This window comes from Marmota flaviventris, chromosome X, assembly GCF_047511675.1.
Source record: "Marmota flaviventris isolate mMarFla1 chromosome X, mMarFla1.hap1, whole genome shotgun sequence".
NCBI classification, from domain to species: Eukaryota; Metazoa; Chordata; class Mammalia; order Rodentia; family Sciuridae; genus Marmota; species Marmota flaviventris.
In genome coordinates this window covers 77992806-78013540 of record NC_092518.1, presented here as the reverse complement: position 1 = coordinate 78013540, position 20735 = coordinate 77992806, and the positions used below count along the sequence as shown (strand labels likewise).

Here is a 20735-nt window from a genome sequence, read left to right as displayed (position 1 = left end):
CAAATTAAGTATATTTAGCTCTAGAATTTTATTCACTTTAAACCTGAGAGTTATATATAATTTCATATACTTTAACAATTTTACATATACTATTCACATATTTCTGTAATTTTGAGATAGAAATGAAATTATTTTAACCAATAGAAGAAATGAGACAGAAAATATTAACAAACTATTTAAAACTTTACACATTTAGGCTTTTACATAGCTCAAAATTATTTTTAAGGAACAGGGTACTTACCAGTGATGGATTGTAGAAACTATTATTCCTTTATTAGCCATATAAAGCCTTTAAATTAATATCCAAATTAAAATATATATAAAGAAAAATATATTGCATTGTAACATTGCAAAAAAAATTAAGATCTGCTTACACAGTTGCTGGAATCTTGAGTTAAGAATTTACTAGATAAGAGTATACAAAAACATGATTTTATTCATGTTTTTCTTAATATTCAATAGGCTCAAGTCTTGTACCTTTTTGATCTGTACACAGAGCCTTGATAATAATTTAGAGCTCAGTCATTCAGTTTGGATATATTTATAAATTCAGATCTATCAGTAATTAAAATATTAGTGCATTTTGCAAAATAATTGGAAAAAATTTATGACAAAATTTTAAGACTGTGATAAAATATGCATTTTTTGGAGTATGATAATTGTTCATAGGTGCCTATCTTGCTCTTTCTTTCATAATGCTTTTAGTAAATGATTTGAGCAGCTGGTGTGAGTTGAGAACAGTAACCACCATGTACCCCCACTCCTACCCAATATACCTGCAGCACCCTATGTTAGTACTCAGCACTTAGGTGCTCCAAAATTTTCTATTGAACAGTAGATTGGTTGAGTAAATAAATATTTTAATAAGTGACTATGGAAGTTGTGGCATTCAGAAATAAATGGGGAAATTAATGAAATTCATTTTTTATAAAAAGAATTGGGAAGGCTTGAAATTATGTGTGCATCTTTTAAAATGCAGAACAATAAGGAGCCACATATCCCCAAAGGGTTAATAAAACAAGCAGGTGCCTGGCAGGCCCTGATTGGCTGGAGGCAGCTGCATTCCAGTAGTTGATTGGCTCTGAAAGTAGTGTGGTGTGGCTGTGTTGTACATTCCATTGTTGCCCCAGGTAGATCTCCTAGGCAGCCTGTGGAGCAGCCCTGACAAGAGACAAACTGTACCTCCTCTCCTGCTGAAGCTATCTTTAAGATAAAAATGAGTGTGTTTGGGGGTTATGGCAGTATCTCTGCTTTGGATGGGACCAGTGGAGGTAATGGCCAACAGTCTGAGGGAGGCCTAGCACCTGCTACTTAGATCCTAAGATCCAGGGTCTGAACCCAGAACATTTTACCTTGTTATTTTAACTGGTTGACAATATGTTCAAGATTAGGGGATTCAAGGTTTCCCATGTCTCCATTGTGGGGAAAATCAGATGGGCAGTAGGGCTCCAAACTGTATTTTTTACAAAGTTGATGATATGAACTCAATGCAAGTTGAGGCCAGGTAGTGCTTGGCTCACATACAGCCAAGCAGGGGATGACTGAACTGCTAGTAGGAATATATGCCAAAGTGTTCAGTGTCCTCAAATCATCTGTGGAAGGAAAGAGTTTAAGATATTGAAATTCCTAGTCCTAGAGGGCATGAACCAGTTCATCGTATATATTTTGGAGACCATCAAGACACATGTGATGATGGATAAGGCTCTCCATGTGTCCTGGGGAATGTGTGTCCTGGGGAATGTGTGTCCTGGTGCAATTAGAAATGGATGATGCCACTGGGTGTAGTAGCACATGCCTGTAATCCCAGTGACTCAAGAGGCAGAAGCAAGAGGATTGGGAGTTCCAGATCAGTCTCAGCAATTTAAGGAAGCCCTAAGCAACTTATGGAGACACTGTGTCAAAATAAAAAAAATAAACAGGTCCAGGAATATGATTTGGTAGTTAGGCAATCCGGTTAAATTCACAGTTCCCCCACCCTCACCCCCAAAAAAGGATGATGCCAAGGATTATCCCAAATATTACCTCAACTTCATCCAGAAGGAGGTGCTGCTTTTGATTCACAAGTGTCCTCTGTAAGAAGGGAAGAAGAGCTTTAGCAAGCTGCATACTGAGCTCTGCAGCCTGAAGCTTCAAGGTTATCAAGCCTTGATCATCAATCAGGTCAGATTGATCATCTGGCCATTGAGGGTCACATTTGTCCCTATGGATCAGGAACATTTTAAATCTGTTGGTTGAAACAGCCAAAATAACTTTTCATTTTCTGAAGACCCTTGCCTCCAGCTGTGAGTAATTTTGACCTGTTGACTTAAAGGAAGTGGAATTTTTCAAAAAGATCTCAACTGGCATCATTTGTCAACTTTTGTAACTGGTTTGAACTTTTTTATGTTTTTCTAATTATATTTGAAGTTCAGAGGGAGATGTAGATGGATAAATTGGGGCTTTTTGCAAGATTTATCAGTAAGATAAAAGAAACACTTGAAGATAGATGAATTTGGGAGATGAAAGCTGTGGAAATAGTTGAAATTTATTATTTAATTGTGTGCAAGTTTCTTTCTCTGAAATATATATATATATATATATATATATATTTTTTTTTTTTTTTTTAAAACCAGAAGTCAGGGATTCAGCTAAGAGAAAAAAATTAACTAATTTTTCATTAGACTTATTTTTCATGTTTGGATACCTTATTATGGCTATTATTACTTCTTAAACATAGTAATTGATTAATTCAAATGTGTTAAAAATAGTAACTTATGAATCAGATGCTCACTTTGTTTATTGAGTGAGTTGCTCTTATACCATAGATTCATGTTTTCTTTAATTAAGATTATGCTATAAATACTTTTATTTATAGCATAATTTATTTATTTAAATAATTTGATTAGATAACATATTACAAACCTGTCATTTAAATTATCAGACATTTTTGAAAACTCTGTCTTCATAAGCATAAGAAATGCTCAACTATAGTTTGTTGAAAAATAGTACTGTCCTGGAGAAAAATGGGAGGCCAGGAAGGATACATTTCTTCATCAGAATTACAGTGCTGAAAGAAATAATCTGAGTGACATTTATCATTTATACAAATGCAGAAACGTAATATCTAAGATTAAGTTCTGATGTTTATATCATAATATAGGTCACTCTCTTAATCGTGATTTGATTCAACTGGCCAGTGGATGAATAGCCAGTTTTCTTTTTCCTACTCTAGTTGTATACTTCCAGAACTAGGGGGAAAAAAAAAAAAAAAACGAAGTTGCTTTTGTGCCTGTGAACTGATATATTGAGGTATGTGTACCTGATTATAATGTGGAAAAGCAACCTTTCCTTGTCCTCCCAGGGGAAAAGTCCTCTATGATCCTTTTGGTGTTATTAACTTTACCCTGTTTATTCTTCCTAATGGAGTTATGTGCTTTACTGGGATTCTGCTGTAGGTAAAGGACTGGAAGGGAAGACTAGATAAGGAAGTCTAACTATAATATGAGAGGAAATAACAAGCATTTTTAGGGAGAAAATAATTGCCGCACTGTTTTATGTACATACAATTTGGGACATGGTAGATGTGTCTTAATTTTAAAGACTCATTATAAACTACCTACCTGGCCTGCATACTTTTCCAATTTTGTTTAGCCTGGAAATGACTTGGCAGACACTTCTCTTCCTCCTTGGTCCTGACCTGTATGTGAGCCAAAATTTGGAGAATAAGAGACATATTCTGGAAAAATACTATGGATGGTTTTGGGCAAGAAAATCTAAGCATGACCTATGCTTCTCCAGCAGTGAGAATGAATTTGCATTAATCTGGCACTATTTTGTGGCTACACATTTTTAGCTATAATCAGAACAAAAGAATGGAGCTAACTTCCTCCACATAGGAATGAAATGTATTGGTTTGATTTGAACCATATTCATAAGCTACAGACAGCATAGCATGCTTTACACAATAGTCCTTTTACAGTTTCATGGTGAATTAATGAAATTAAATGTTTAGAACTCTATTTAATGCCCTAAAAATCCATGTGCTTTGACTATAAAATAAATCCCAATCTGCCATCACAAATTGCATTAGAATTCACATACCATGGTCTGTCTGTGGTTTAGAATGAGAACTACATTATTTACAGGTTTTTATTCCTACTCCTTTACTAAAGTTTATGAAAGGAAGCAGTGCCTATTGAGAAATGACCAGTGAGTTTGGATGATTTTATTCCCAGCCAAGCCCTTACAGGATGTATAGGTATTGGGCAATGCATTTTATGAAGATTCAAAGAAATGTGCAGCAATAAATCATTGTCACTAAGGTTTCTCAACATATGACAAAAACGGCAAATACCAGTTTGAAGAATAGTATCAGAGAGTTGTGATTGCATAGAATTCTTTTCAGAGTGTTGCTGAAATTACCTTACAGCTTGAGGGCTATTTTACCCCACTAGGAAACTGCTTTTTTTCCTGGTTTGTTTTGGATATAGTTATCTGCCAAACTCATGGCTCAGTGTCTGTGTTCACTCCCTGTGATGTTAGTATTCTTAGTCAATGTTTCCAAGCAGGTGAAAATATAGAAAATATCTTTTTAAGTTTATAAATATGTAGTTATTTGTATTACCTCTGGAATATTTGCTTTTACTTGATGTTTTCTCATCTCCCTTTAGACTTAAATGTATTTTTTAGCATATTAACAAATATGCATTTCACCATAATCATCGTAATGAAAATAGCTGAATCTTGACAGCAATACAAAGTAGAAATAAAAGCACTTTCCCAATTATGAGTGCTAATAACTATTTAAACAGTCTGTATTAAACTTATTAAAAGCTTGGCAACACAGCCAACACTACTTAGAGAGTTAATATAATGGTAGGTGCAGATCAATACTCTTTAGAACGTTTTACAGGGGACTACCTATGCAAAATGGAATAATGAGGCCAATTTTTTTATGATGCAGAAATGTGAACAGGACTTAATATTGTGAGTACATCTCATAAGGCAGTATTATGAGCAGTATTACTAAAGCAAGATTTTAATATTGGTATTTTGAATTTGTTTGCTTTAACTTTGAATTGCATAAATAATTTTTGAGTACCACTATTACATTTATACATAGTGTAGAAAATTCATTGCAGTTATGTCATTTTATATGCCTTCTTTCAAAATGTTGATCAACAATTTCAATTAATATCAACTATATCCAAGCTAATTTTATTAAACTGCTACCATAAGTATTAAAGCAACCTTGAAGTTTTAATCCATATACTATTAGCTTAAAGACAGAGTTTTGACTTAGGCACCCTTGATATTATGCCTTACAATAAAAGCAAACTAGATTTATGTGTCCTGTATTATTTTTTTAAAAGAATTAGGCACAGAAAATACTGTCCGATTTTTGAAGTATTGCTTTAGGGGGGAGAAAATGTTATAGACATTAAGATAAATAGTGGCTCTCATGTTGACATTTATTTTATTACAATATGGCATATGTAAGCTCCACCAAGGCAACAGATGTTTTTATTTAAAAGATGTATTTTAAATTAGAGGACCAATTTACATATAAAAAACATCTAAAATATTTGGTAACTTGTAACTTGACACACAGTTATATATGTATATAAAATCTATTAGCAGAGTCTAGGCACACTAATTAAATGGATCCCTTAATAGTTGGTTAACTTCATTTTAACTATTTTGGATATGTTGATTGCATTTTCTCTACATTCAAAATTAGTCTTTGGAAGAAAATGCTTATGCATTTATGTCACTTGAAATATTTTGAGTTATATGAATTTAACTAAATGCCTTGGACACATACTAGAGTCATGCCCCCTCCCATACTGAGAATTTGGTAATTGAACCCAGGGGCACTTTACCACTGAGCCATAATCCTAGAATGACTGACTATCTGTCTGTCTGTCTGTCTATCTATCTATCTATCTATCTGTCTGTCTGTCTATTTGACAGGATCTCACTAAGTTGCTGAGGGAGGGGGCACTTTACCATTGAGCTATATTTCTAGACTATTTATTTATTTATTCATTTATTAGACAGGCTGTCACTAAGTTGCTGAGGGTTCTGCCAAGTTGCTGAGGCTGGCCTTGAACTTGGAATCCTCTTACTTCAGCCTTGTGCACCTGGTAGAGCTTCAAAAAATTCTCTTTTTATGAAACTATTACTAAAGCAATTGAAACTTACAATAAGATACAATATCCCATTACTGGTAAGACCAGGATAAAAATACAAGCTCTAAGTGACTAAGGAGGGAAGGTTGTACATACCAAAAAGCCTAGGATTATGCCAGGTAATGATACGACTATAAAGTTGTCTCAAGTTTTCATGTATTCAAGGGAGGAAGAAAGGCAAATATTGAGAAACATAGCTGTTACCTGACAAATGATAGTGAACTTTTTTCCCCCTTAGGAGGGACATTCTTCCCAGTTGTGAACTCAGAGAATTTTATTTTGTGGCTCTTTAATGAGGGATATTGAACGACATAGTAGACTGAGTCCTTGATATTCTTTCATAAAGTACAGAGGATCTCTATGAATGTCCATTTCCTACATGAGCCTGTGACTTAAAAGAAAAAAAAATCAAGGTCATGATATTTCTACAAAGACCTAGAGTAATAGTATTGGTATGCAGTTTTCTAGTAAACGAACCTGCTACTAGGTTGTACTGTACTTGAGAAATGCCCCTGAGGCTCTCCTTTTGGAATATCTATCATCTCAGCTGGACTTTTTATAGGAGCTGGATAGCAGACAATTCACAATTAAGATGCCAGGTAGCACCTGGAAAGCAGGTATTCTATATGTTTGATTGAAAGAAGATCCATGTGCACTAGATAACAGTATTTGCTCTATGACCCCAGCTGTTTGACTGGCGTTAGATAATGGACAGCTAATTTGGAGAGATTTCCCACCTGGTCAGCAAAGCTCTAGGTGTATAACTTCTCAAATCAGGAAGTTTAAACCTGAAAATCTTCTATAGAGATGGAGTCCATGTAGGTTGATTACAGAAGACAGCATAATTTATAGTGAACTTTTAAAACTAAATTGATATCCAGTAAGATAGTTTAGTAGCTTGCCATTTAAATGTGAAATTCAAAGCTTCTTAAAACCCCAATCAATCCACTTCTAATTGTTAGATCTGTTCTGGAGAATTTATTGTTCTTAACACTCTGTGTATTGACTCCATTCGTCTGTATTTTGGAGGATATTGCCTGAGTAGGTTTTTTATGTGGTTTTTATATCATACCTCCCTAGATAGCAACTTCCAAGAGTTTCATGGAGATCCTTTGTTAAATTTGTGCATTCAACAATTCATTCATCATACATTATTGAAAACTGGAGTGGTATAAACAGATTTTCAAAAATTGAGTTATCATAAATTTTCATATGTGCATTAATGTTTGTCAAAGAATAAGAATACCCTGAAGTAGATTCACCACTAAAACTATTAAACATGTAATGAAATTTTCATTGATATAGAAAGTTTAAGAATTTGTAGTGCCTTTGAGATCAGCATTATTAATATCAACTAAAATACCACAATATTTTAAATGTTTGTGGTATTGGATATTGACCTGGGGGTATTCTCTGACCTCATGACATATTTTTCATTTTAAAAACTTATCTATTTATTCATAATTTCTTTCTCCTGACAGGATTGTGTTAAGTTGTTTGTAGGCTTTTAAGATAATTTAATTATCTGCTATTATTTTTTCTAACTTCATATTGACACATTCTAACTATACATATGTATGTTACATTTCAGTACATATATACAATGTGTAATGATCAGATCAGGGTAATTGACATATCCATCACTCCAAACATTTATCATTTCTTGGGAACATTCAAAATCCTCTTTAGTATCTATCATGAAATATGAACTTAATTTTTGTCAACCGTAATTCTCCCACTGTGCTATAGAACATTAGAAATTATTCCTTCTGCTTTGTTCTACTATTTTTTTATTATTTCAACATGTAGATAATAATAATTTACATGTAGAAATCATGTCTTTTAATTTGATGATGACCATAGTTTGACTCTAAGCATTAAGCTTCATGAATTTCTCAACTCTTTCAAATGAACTTGAAAAATTGAAGTAATAAAAGGTAAGAATAAACAGGTTTAGAGAATTCATTTCAAGGAGCTGGAATAAATTGCATATACAGTTTTTTTTCTTTTTCAATATATGACTGGAAATTTCTGAAACATCAGTATGAAGGATGGTAGATAAATATATCAAATAGTGGGGCTGAGATTGTAGCTCAGTAGTAGAGCACTTGGCTAGCACATGTGAGTCACTGGGTTCAATCCTCAGCACCACATAAAAATAAATAAGAATAAAGGTATTAAAATATACATTAAATAGTACTATGGATATACAAGTACCATGTTGAGCACATACTATGGAGGTATTTATGAGCATGGTGCTAGACATTGTAGTCTGCAAGCTCACAACAGATTTGTAATCAGATAATAGCATTTAAGTATTTATAGAAACAATCCTCAGTCTATTCTCTATCTTCTTAGAGAGACCATCCATCCATTCAAGATTTTTGCTTTCACTGTGTGTGTATGGTTTGGAGTCATCTTTCATACTCTTGTGTTTATCACATTTGCCCATTTTTTAAAATTTGTGATATCTGTTGTAGCTTTTACATTTTCATTACCAGTACTGTAGTTCAGGTCTCACTCTACATAGAAACGTGGATGAACAGAGGAACTGGTTTGTTTAACAAAAAGAGGTCACTGGGTTTATTGGAAATTCAGTATAACCAAAATCAATAGGGCAAAAAGCACAAATGGATAGTGAAGTAAGGAAGTTAGCAGGAAGCAACCTTAAGAAGACTGACCACCTTATTCCTGTTGGGCAGAGAAGTGAGTAAAGATTAACCAAGGACTATTATTCCCAAATTAAAGTCAGTGTTCCATTTTTTTCCCCATGTGCTTCCTATTATGTGTATTTTGTCAAGTTAAATATTTCATTGATATGTTTCCATCCCATAATAATGAATTGTAGTATAAAAGGGCTCTGTTGTCTATGCTGACCAACTAAATGTTTTATATTTGTTGGTGTGCAGGAAACAAAATATGTTTTTAGACATGTCCAATGTTTTTTATTATCTTAAAATTTCCTTGCCTTCATGGTGAAACCTAACGTCAATAATTAAAAGGTAAAAAGCAAATACCTCACTGGAATTGCTTTCAATTATGGTTATATCCATTGTCAATTTAAAACAATATCATTTAACTTTTATCCACTAGTCAGGAATGAAAGGAAAAGAATCAATAAACTTATATACATTAGTGGATAATTTTTATTTTATTGATAGTAAAGTTGAATCTGAGGCAGGTAAGAAAGAAGTTCTGGATTCCGATCATGGACTTGTTATTAGGAATCTCTGTGATGTATGACAAGCCACTAAACTTTAGTTTCTTTTTCTGTAAGATGGGGTAACATATTTGATTTTATAACCAGTAAAGCTAGACTATTCAGGGTGCATTTTTCCATGGAAGTTTGTAACTGAGGACAAAGCCATGCCATTAATTTAAACTTTTAGTTGTTTATTTTGATATCTAGTTGTTCCAATAAAGAAAAAGTCCCTGTCATTTTGAAGAAGGCCAAAGTTCTTTCAGCAGTTAAAACTTCACACTTTTTAGAGCACACTTATATTTTCTGAAAGTCTATATTAGCATAAATGCTTATCTTTCAGCAGTAGCTGTGTCTTTAGGTATTTCTGAAATAATTGCAAACCAGGATGAATACCACAGAGGCTAATGCCTCTTTCTTAGGGACTTTATATCTTTATATTGTATTTAGTGATATAAAGGTTTTTTCTACGTGTTTTAATATACTTGGTAGTTTTGTTCTGTTTTTATTGCTTCAGATGGTTTAAATCATTGTGATAGAGAAAAATGATGAGTAGGTTTGGCTTAATTTGTCTTAGATAGCCTTAACAATTCCCAAGTTGTTGAATATGTGGTTATTTAGGATTTTGAATATTCATTGTTCAAAATTATGTTTTGAAAAATTTTATTGACATGGATATATTAAGATATTTATGTTTTTCAAAAGATACAAATTTCATTTAGATAGGAGGAATAAGCTCAAGAGATCTATTGTATATCTTGGGGACTATCATAAATAGCAGTATATTGTACACTTGAAAAATGCTAAGAAAGTAGATTTTAAATGTTCTCACCACAAAAATTGGTAAGGGTGTGAAGTAATTCGTAGGTTAATTAGCTGAATTAAGCCATTCCAAAATGTATGCTGCCATCCAACATCTTTTTCAATCCCATAAATATATGCAATTGTTTTCAGTTAAAAATTAAATGTAATGAATGAAGAAAGGGTATTTACCATGAATATAATGAATGAAGAAAAGGTATTTACCATGTATGTGCTACCAGAACAACACATAGTCTCCACAGTATCTTTCTCAGTTATAGGCAGAAATGATTTAAAAATACATGAAAATAAACAAGAGAAGACTAAAGCAATTACCATTACAGATCACATTCTGAGAAATAGAAATTTGAACTTGCCAATTTTTTTTGACATCCAGAGTAAGAATGCAAGGAAATAGTTCTTTTACATTTGGTTTCAGTTGTCCTGTGCTAAAAATATCTGTGAACATTAAATTTCTTTGATCTTTGTCTGTGTAGCTATCACACGCTATAATGAGTCTTTAATTATATGTTTTTGGCACTGCACCTGGTAGGTGAGAAGGACTGTTGCATTTCTGTTGTTCAGTCATCAAATAGCAATTACCCTTCAACTCTCCTTACCCCTGTTACCATGCAGGAAGATTTATTTAACTTCTCTGCTGCCCATCAGAATTAGATAGCATAACATACAAATTGGATTAGAAAAAAAAAAAGATATGTACAGGTATATGTGCTAATGCCTCTGTTTTCGTCTTGCATTCAAAGAATTTCTTACTTACCTTATTCATTACAGGTAAACTCAGTGTCAGCTCTGTTTCATTTCCAGGGCTTACAGATTAGGAATGTGATTTCTTGGAGTAAGTTCACTTTAATAAAATTCCACTAAACTAAAAGAAATTGGATGTCCTGTGGAGTACATGATAGAATTTTAACTGTATTACTTAGCTTAGGAAAATAAACCAATACATTTTTCTTGTGGAAGTTAACATTTTATTATAGGTTTGATTCGTTATATCACTAAGAAGGCAGCTTTAGTAAGTGTCCTAACATAGTTATATTTACAATTTCAGATGTAAAATGTGGCTGGCTTTTGCTTGACTATTTGGAATGGCCTTTCTTCTTGCCTCGTCCTATTGACTATATATTGAAGATTTTCATTTTTATTCACATTTTTAATAATTTTTCCATCAGTAGTATAGAGTAAGACCTTTTCATACAAAAATTTTTAAGGGAAGGTGGGAAGGAAAATATTATTGTGTAGCTTATAAGACATTTGTACAGATTCAGACTTAAGCCATTTCTTAGACTATTTTCAAATTAATTTAGGCAACTTAAGACATTGATTTTAATGAATATGAAATTTTTATCCTTTGCTAGAGAATTTTTACTTAAATTATCTCCATAGGGTTGGGGAGACAGCTCAGTGGTTAAGCATTTGCCTAGCATGTGTGAGGATCTGGGTTTGATTCCAAGTACTGGGGGAAAAAAGTGCATCTCAACTCTTGTCCTAAGGATATTTTTCTACGTAACTGGAGCATTTACCATTTCTTTTGTAAATATGGAAAATGGATTTGTTTATATATAATATAAACAACTGGAAATAATGCATATTTTATCTTTGTAAGTGGCTCTTAAAATATATACGAATAGCATGAAACAGAGCAGAAATTTTCAATGCAGCCAGAGAAAAAGATGGTGTTTTTAAGAAAATTATAATCTATCATAGCATTGAAGTCAGAACCACCAAGAAGTAGAGCTGGAGAATTGACACATTCAATCTGCCTATGTATCAGGTGAAATAAGTGGTCAGTCGAATGTCATGCTTCAAAGACTTATGCACAAGTGTCTAGAAGTGGTAGCATTACATCAAGTAGGTATTTATAATTGGTCAGAGATAGTTCTCACATTAATCCACCAGTGGATTATTTGCAAGGATATTCAAATATTCAGTGCTATTGTATTTTGGTACTGTGTTTACTTTCATGTAGACAAACCTGAGTAAATATATATATTTGTATTGGATTAAGACCAAGTCAATCATAATAAGAAATCCCTCTTGTTGTGTTTCTCTTAATTTTTTAATTAATGAATGTGTATGTTGATAGTAGAACTGTCTGTGGTGTTAATTGAGGCTGAAAAAATTGTGTAATGATGCCAAAAATATGAAGTTTTTTTTGGCTACCCTTTGGGCTACCCTTGTAGCCATCTGTGGATTGAATGTGCAGTATTGTTTACGAAGGGTTACACATTGGCTTTAATTACCTAAGGATCTTTTTATTTTCCCAAGTACACATAACTAAGGATTGGTTTTAATTGCATTGAAAAACATTACATTGGCAGCATTGGTATTAAAATGAGATGTTTTTCAGTAAAAACAAAAACAAAAACACCATTTACAATAAACCTTTAAAGTTTCCTCAGCTTTTTGAATTAGTTCTTTCATGTGTTATAATTTTTTACCAACTTTCTGAATTTCCCCCAAGAAACTCCAGACTATCATTCATTTTATTTGATGTTCCTGTGATTTGAGTTGTAGTATGAGATTACACATGGGAATTGAAGACCATTAGAGAGAAATAAAATCTTTTGTACAGAACACATAACCCTCTATACTAGCCTTTAGCACTGCACAAACAGTGATAAAGGGATGACATGACAAATATTGGACTCCTTCACATGAGACCAATAGCATTTACAGCTTATGGGACTCAGTATAGAATTTTCTAATTTTAGCTTTAACCATTTTGAAAGATAGATGTTAATCTGAACAATCTAATCGGAAGTGAACATGCAGTTACTATGGCTTACTGTGTCTGTATTGTGTATAAGGTACTGAACTAATTTGTCCCCCTATCTTTAAGTTATATTACATTAAATACAACTGAATAATTCAGAGTTCAAATTTCTAATTTACAGATAGAAGGTTGAGGTTTGGGGAAATGGAACGGTTTTGTCCTTTACATGGATCTGAAGGGAACAGAATTTCACTCACTCCTTTAATAGAATAGGTACATTGCAGTGTTTTTCTCATTTTGTTTTGCTCTGGAGAACTATGGAGGGAAGAATCTTGCTTTCTCTTGGATTTCGGATTAAATGAATCCTCTGATACTTTCATGAAATGTAAGATTTTCTTTCCTTTGATAATGCTGATCAGTGTTAAGTGGGCCCTTTAAAAATAATGACCTCAGAAATTCTGAAAGCTAGGGAGATATTTCTGTCTTAAAACTTTAGTGTATTTTGATATAATTCTCACTGTCAAATTGTGCATGAACTATAAATTCTCTCTCTCTTTTTTGCTCCTTTTTCACCCCCGCACCATTATGATTTCTGTGACTATTCTAATGTAAACTGGTCAGCACTAAATATAGTTAGAATTAAATATACACAAAAGTAAATAACAAATTAAAGAAAGTACATCAGGCAATAAGAGTTCCAAATATTTCAATTATGAAGTTTATTTGTCTGACAGTGAATAGATGAAGTCTAGTATGGTTTTAGAGTCCTCTGCATATTTCATAAAAATTAAAATACTTTGTACTGAGTTAAATGTTAATATTGTTAAAAAAGATTCTTATCTGAGTGTGGTGACACACACCTGTAATCCTTGCAACTGAGGAGGCTAAAGGAGGAGGAATGGCTAAAGCAGTTCATGGCCAGCCTGGGAAACTTAGTGAGACCCTGTCTTAAAATAAAAGAGGGGTAGGAATGTAACTAAGTTGACAGAATATTTGCCTAGCATAAATAAAGCCCTGAATTCAATTCCCAGCACCACAGGGGCTTAATAAAAATATTCTTTAATGCATGTCTAAAATTTATACTGGTATTTGGATTAGAATATTCAAAGAGTTTGCATTTTGGATTTTTAACATTTTGGAAAGTATTTTAATACTAGCTTCATTGTGCTGTTTCACATACATTATTATTCCATTTAATAGTCACAAAGAGTTTATGGGCACTATTCTCATCCCTAGATTATAATAAAAAACAAGGTTAAGTTGTTTAAATAATGATCAAAATAACACAGCTAGAATTCCTAGAGATGGGATTAGAACCTAGATCAGTTTTTCTCTAAAGTTTATGAATTTGTCATAGCACCATGTGGGCTCACAGCATAGTTCATTGATGGATGATGGAATATTTTTTTGATCCTCAGTAAGCTTAGATTCTAATACTGTAGCTGCTTTCTATATCTGATAGATATAGTCAAACCTTTTGGTATAACAATAAAAGACTTTTTTACTGAGAGTCATTCTTGTTCCTAAGATATTCATACTGGCTTCCTTTTCAGATCTAATCCTGGTCTCCTTCTTACTTGTACATTAATTCTCCTGGTCTTTCTATTGTTTTTGTTTAGGTGGTTCATTCGTCCTACCTGGTTCCCTGACAAGTGGCCATCTAATAGCAGCTTGCATATCAAGATGATTCTCTAACCTAATAGCATAAAATTAACAATATGTATGTTAATACAATAATGTCTCAGAAATTGAGATTGTAGTTTTATAGCCCCACTCCCCCCCGCAAAAAAAAAAAAAAAAAAAAAAAAAAAATCTAAGCTCTATTTTGACTCTATTTTTTTCTGATAAACTTCTTTTCCTAAATCCTGACTGGAAATTTTAGCTGCAGTCACAAGATATCTTAGCAGTATTTGCTAGACTTCTTAATGAAACTCGGGTCTTTAAAGATAATAAAAGCATGGATTATAACGTAATTAGCCTATCTAAAGAATTGAACTAAGCTATATAAATAAATATAAGTGTGTGTCTAGGCATAGATATATAGATGTAAAATCAATGCAGTTCTGTAGCAATCATAAATTGTTCTTCATTGAGTTATTGGTGAGATCATTAGCCAGATATTTTTATAGAAAATAGTATAGTGCTCTTGTTTTAGTAATTTCTAATGATGTGGTTGAAAGAAGTAAGGTCTTGGGAGTCCAATATGGGTTTAGATTCTAAAACTGTAGCTAATTTCTTATTGACTGATGTTTTCCAAGTTACTTAACTGCTTTACTTATCAAGTTTCTTTACCCGAAAGCTGTTTTTAGAATGGCTGAATTTAAAAAGACTTTCAATATCAAGTACAGACAAGGATTTGAAGAATTTGGAACTGTAACACTTTGCTGAAGTAGTGTCAAATAGAATGGCTAACTTGGAAAGCAGTTTTTTTAAAAGTTAAACATGTACTTACCATCAGACCAAGGAATTTCACCGCCAAGTATTGTCTGGAGAAAAAATAAACATATGCTTACACAAATACTTCTATGTGGATGTTTATAGCAGTTTTATTCATAATTATTTAAACCTGGAAACAACTGAAATGTATATCAACTAATATCAGTAGATAAACAAATGGTGGTATATCCATATAATAGCAAGGAATGGACTGCTGAGACATTCAACAAAATTGTTGGCTATTATAATTTTTATGCTGAGTGATTCTAGTGCCATGTTTAATGAAAAAAGCAAATAAAAATATTTATGCTATGTTAAATAAACCTGACACAAAAATGTGCAAACTGAATAATTCCATTTATAATGACATCTGGAAAAAGCAGAACTATAAGGACATAAATCAGGTAAGTAGTTACCAAGGGGTGAGATAGAGAAAGGGTATTGACTACAAAGGAGAATTGGGCAATATTTTGGGATGATGGAAATATTCTGTATCTTGTGTTGGTGATTATATGACTGTAAAATTTGTCAAAATGTTGAATTTTACAGTGTATAAATCATCTCAGTAGAAAGGAAATAAAAATGTTTTATATTTCAGGGTAATTATGGAAATTATAAAAGATCATTCTTCTTCCCCATGTTGTCTTCTGTTTGGTTCTTCCTTATTCTCTGCTTCTTCTATGTTTCGCAAATTTAAGATCTGTGATGAATTGCTCTTTCTTATTTCAGGGCTATTATGCTACAACAAAATTTAGGTCTGTCTGTCTTGATCTGCAGTCCCCATGTTGAACTTTAAATGAAGTCATCAACTTTATTTTTAAAGTTCTGGATGTCAATTAGTATTGAATAACTCAGAGCTGACATTTTTATACTTTGTAAAATATGCCAATAATACCCGCTTCACATCAATTCCTTTTTGTCCTGTGGCAGTGGGAGTACACCGTATGGTTAGGAGGATATGCAAAGCAGTCTTGGATTCTGAGCCTGAGTTCTGCCTGAGAAAGCTTTCCTCTACTTCTCTGTAAACCATGTTCTATGCCAGTGGTGCTAAAATATGAGCAAGCATTAGAACTACCAGGGAGGACTTAAAACATAACTTGTTCACTCCGCCGTCCCCCTGCCCTATTTACTGATTTTATAGTTCAGGACCCAAAAATTACCATTTCTAACAAACTTTCAAGCAATGTTGATGATGCTGGTTTTGGATGCACCCTAATAAATACTAATTTATACTTCTTTTGTTGCAGTGTCAAAATTCAGCCCATGTATGGGAGCCAACATTTTGGTTTTAACTGCTTCATCATTTCATGGCACGTGTGTGTGTGTGTGTGTGTGTGTGTGTGTGTGTATACATACGTACATACACACAGAGAATGAGACTGTGTATGAATAGCAAACACTTGGATAGAGGCCACAAAGGCTTGATGTCTGTAAGATAGAAAAATGGTACTGGCAAGAGAAAAAGGAAAAAAGATGTGCAGCTGCACATTCTTTTAATCTCCTGAGTGTCATTATACTACATCATAATTGTTGTATCCCTTTGGCAATAAACTCCTTTCAGGTTACTATTCTATTTTAAAAAATCTGAACTCTTTTATTTATTTTTGTATTGGGGATGGAATACAGAGATGCTGTACCACTGAGCTATACCCCAGCCCTTTTAATTAATTTATTTATGTTTTTTTGAGATAATCTCACTAAGTTGCCCAGGCTGGCCTTGAACTTGTGTTCTTTCTTCATCAGCCTCCTCACATGCTGGGCTTACAAGTGTGTGCCACTGTACCTGGCTGAAGACTCTTATTAGGTCTCCTGTGGCCATCAGCCTACAGTATTCACAACTGAGACTTTTCATTGACTAGTTTGTAATAAATAGGCCCTTCTTCCTCACACTGAAATTTCATGGTTATTTCCTCCCCCATCCAAGATCAATAGAAATTTTTACTGAATGAAACCAAAGTACCATAAACTGCATGATTTGATAACATTCTGAGATGTGTGGGTGACTGATTTGTGTCAAATAATTTCCTAGACCAAGAAAGAAAAAATCCTAATGATTTTAATAGCACTAGATGTAACAGAAATATGAATAAAACCTAGAATTTTAAAAACATTTTGTAAATGTTAAATTTAAAGAAGTCACAGATTGTTTTTTTCTTCTTCCCAAATGCCAAAGAAGATATTGACACCAAATTCCAAAGCAGATATTGAGGGCTATCTATATAAATTTGTTCAGAATTCCTACTATGTTAAGGTTGTAGATTATGCTGTGCAGTAATGAGATCTGCTGATTATTCTCTGTGATAGATTAAATATAGTATATTATGCTTAGAGTTGATGTCCCTTTAGCCCTCTACCACCACGTCACTGATTATTGAGAGTCTTTATAGAAAATAGCTTATTGCATTGGGTGATTACATGCTTCAATTGAATAGTAGCTTACTGCCAATTATCATTACAATGCCATATTGATTTTTCTCCCTTCCATTATGGAAATTAAAGCAGAATTTGTTTAAAGTTAGCATCCATATATATTATAGATGTGACTAGCTCTGAAAATGTGCTATTTCTAAATGTACTTTCTTCAGTGATCTGGTCATTCTTACTGATAGGTTCTTATAAATGTAGATCTCTCCTATGTTGGTAAGCTTTACCTTAGGTAGGGATGAAGTGGATAAAGACTGTGGAATGGAAATATGTGCATGGTTTAACTATTTGAAGTATGAGGCTGATGATGTTGCTCTGTAGTAGAATACTTGCCTAGCATGAAGGAAGCCCTGGGTTTCATCCCAGCACCGGCGCGGGGGGTGGGGGGGGGGAATAGACCATAGATTTTAATCATTGTTTCACAGAAATCTGCTATATATTTATTTTGATGTATGAACTTCTTGGGCAACATGAGACTGCTTATTCTCTTAACTACACACATTAGTAAATTTATTAAATTTAAATTAGTCAACAAATATTCATGGACTACATATAAACTACTATGGTAAGTGAAATAGTAGCTAGAAAGATAAATGAAATAATGTACTGTATTTAGAGAATTCATAACCCAAAGGGGTGGGTAAGCCATGTGTGTCAAGAATCATAATGTCAGTGAGGGTTCTTAACAAAAAGAATTTGTATATTGTTAGAGGACTTACAGGGGGAAGACATTAATGGTTCAAAACAGTCCTTTTGAGCTTTGAAGGTTTATTGAGATGGTGTTGGGGTGACCTTTTGGAAGAAAGAATAAATGAACTAAAACAAGGAATTGCAGGTAGTACTACAGGAACAATAATTTGTTTGATTTTGTTGGTACATATAGTATAAGGTCTTAGGCTAGAAAGTTAAACTGAGGCTAGATTAGAATGTTGGGCCAAATTATTTATATGTATTAGGTAGTTCAGGGGAAATTGTTGGAAAAAAGACTATGATTAAATGCAATTTAATCTGGCAGTTAACAAAATGAACAAAAGAAAAAATGAAGCTACAGAGACCTCATTTGGGAGTCTCCAGGTATATAAAGGAAAGGTTAATAGGGCTAAACTAGACTGTTAGCATAGACAACAATAACAAGGAAGGAGGGGGCATTTGAGAAATAATTCTAGAAAATTTATGCCTGGATGCCATAAAGTTAGATCAAGTTCTATTTAATCTGTCTTCTAGCCTTGTACCATACATGGTATTTGATCTCCTTAGTCATTCCTCTCCAATGCACTGATCTCCTCACAGTCTTTGGAGCATTTCAAACATACTATTTAACACCTCAGGAAACAGTTTGCCTTTCATCCTGTACTGAAAAATTCTTCACTTCCTTCAGGGCTCTGCTCAAATGTTACCTTAACTGAGGACCTTTTGCTGACCACACATTGAAAAGTAGCATCTTGGTTCTCCATTTTATTTAATTTACCAATTGTTATTTTTCTTCCTTGCATCAATGCACTGATATTTATTATAGTTGGTTATTTGTTATCACCTGTCTCCCTCTTTCTACATGGTTGTCTTCATGAGTGTAAAGGGCTTAGTTTTGTTGTCTATCATAGCTCGGTCACCTAAAACATGCTTGGTATAGACACTCAGCAAATATTTGCTGAATGCACAAACAGAACAAATGCAAAGGGGAAGTAGAATGGGAGATCAAACAATTATGGAATATTTCAAGTATGAAGGATTCAAAGGGTCATAATGTTATTAACAGAATGTTGTAGAATAGAAGAGGAGTTGATTTAGAGGATTGGAAATGGGAAGATAAATTCAGCACATAAATTCAGACTTAACTATATGATCGTAGTGAAACAACCAAGGCAGTGCTGTTTAGTGGGCAATCAAAAATGTGAAGAAAGTTCTTGGATTTAGGAAAAGATCTCTGAGTTATGCATATACAGTCAGTATTTGAATCAGTATCAGCAGAGAAAACAATAGTAAGATAACATTATCAGAAATGAAAATCAAAATGTCATTCTGAATATTTAATGTCTTAAATACATGAATTTAATCATACTTTTTTTGTTTGTGTGTTCTTTTTATAGTTGGGTTAACAACTTTGGACATGAAGGTCTTGGGCTCTTATTGGATGTTCTGGAAAAGATTCTGGACAAAAAACTGTAAGAATAAACATTAAAAATTTTTCATCAAAGGGGAAAATTTGAAGTACAACACCTTATTATTTTTTTCTTAGGCAAGAAAATATTGACAAGAAGAATCAATATAAACTCATTCAGTGCCTCAAAGCATTTATGAATAATAAGGTAAGTAGTATTTTCTTCTGCCTTTGTTACAAAAGGGGGAAACTTGCTTGACAATGTGAAAGTATGAAACAGATGAGATAGTATTTATTTAATTTACAAAATGTCTTTATGATGCAAATCATAAGTTTCATTGAAAGACTATTTAAAATATACTTTTGTTTTATACAGTATTCATTAGTAGGTATTGCAATCATGTAAACATATCAGTCTTGTTTTCAAATTAGAAATACTTTTATTTTTCTTTTACTGTAGCAGTTAAAGGTCATAAGTTGGAATACTATTTCTATACGGTTTTTATTCCATTGAAAAAGAAAATTTAATGGTCAGGTTTGACTTGGTTTCTATGAACATCATAAAGTTAATATTCTCTTTTATGTTCAGTAAATGTCATTTATGAGCATTATGGTTTGTAAATGTGATGCCCCCCCCAATCCTTTGTGTGAACGCAGGAACATTCAACGGTGAAATGATTGGATTGTGAGAGCTCTAATTTATTTAGTCCATCCTAGTTTGAATGGACTGACGGGGTAGTAAGTGTAGGTAGGTGGGGTGTGGCTGGAAGAAGTGGATTACTGCATCATGCCCTGGAAAGGTTCATCCCTGCATCCCCATCCCATCCCATCCCATCCCACTCCACTTCCTTACTGCCTAAAGGAGAACAGCTT

At 33.3% G+C, this 20735-nt stretch overlaps 2 protein-coding genes across 4 annotated transcripts in view; both read left to right on the top strand.

Moving 5' to 3' along the window:
- Nucleotides 1–20735, top strand: part of Diaph2 (diaphanous related formin 2) — an 870804-nt gene that overhangs the window by 211740 nt on the left and 638329 nt on the right. For all 3 annotated transcript variants that reach the window (XM_071606838.1, XM_071606839.1, XM_071606837.1), the window contains 2 exons: nt 19852–19926; nt 20001–20070. In XM_071606838.1, coding sequence (XP_071462939.1) covers nt 19852–19926; nt 20001–20070 — 145 coding nt within the window. The remainder of the gene's footprint in view (nt 1–19851; nt 19927–20000; nt 20071–20735) is intronic.
- On the top strand, nt 1378–2076 carry Rpa4 (replication protein A4). The gene is given in 5 exon segments (XM_071606640.1): nt 1378–1438; nt 1441–1503; nt 1506–1589; nt 1592–1750; nt 1967–2076. Coding segments are annotated over 5 exon segments (477 nt in total).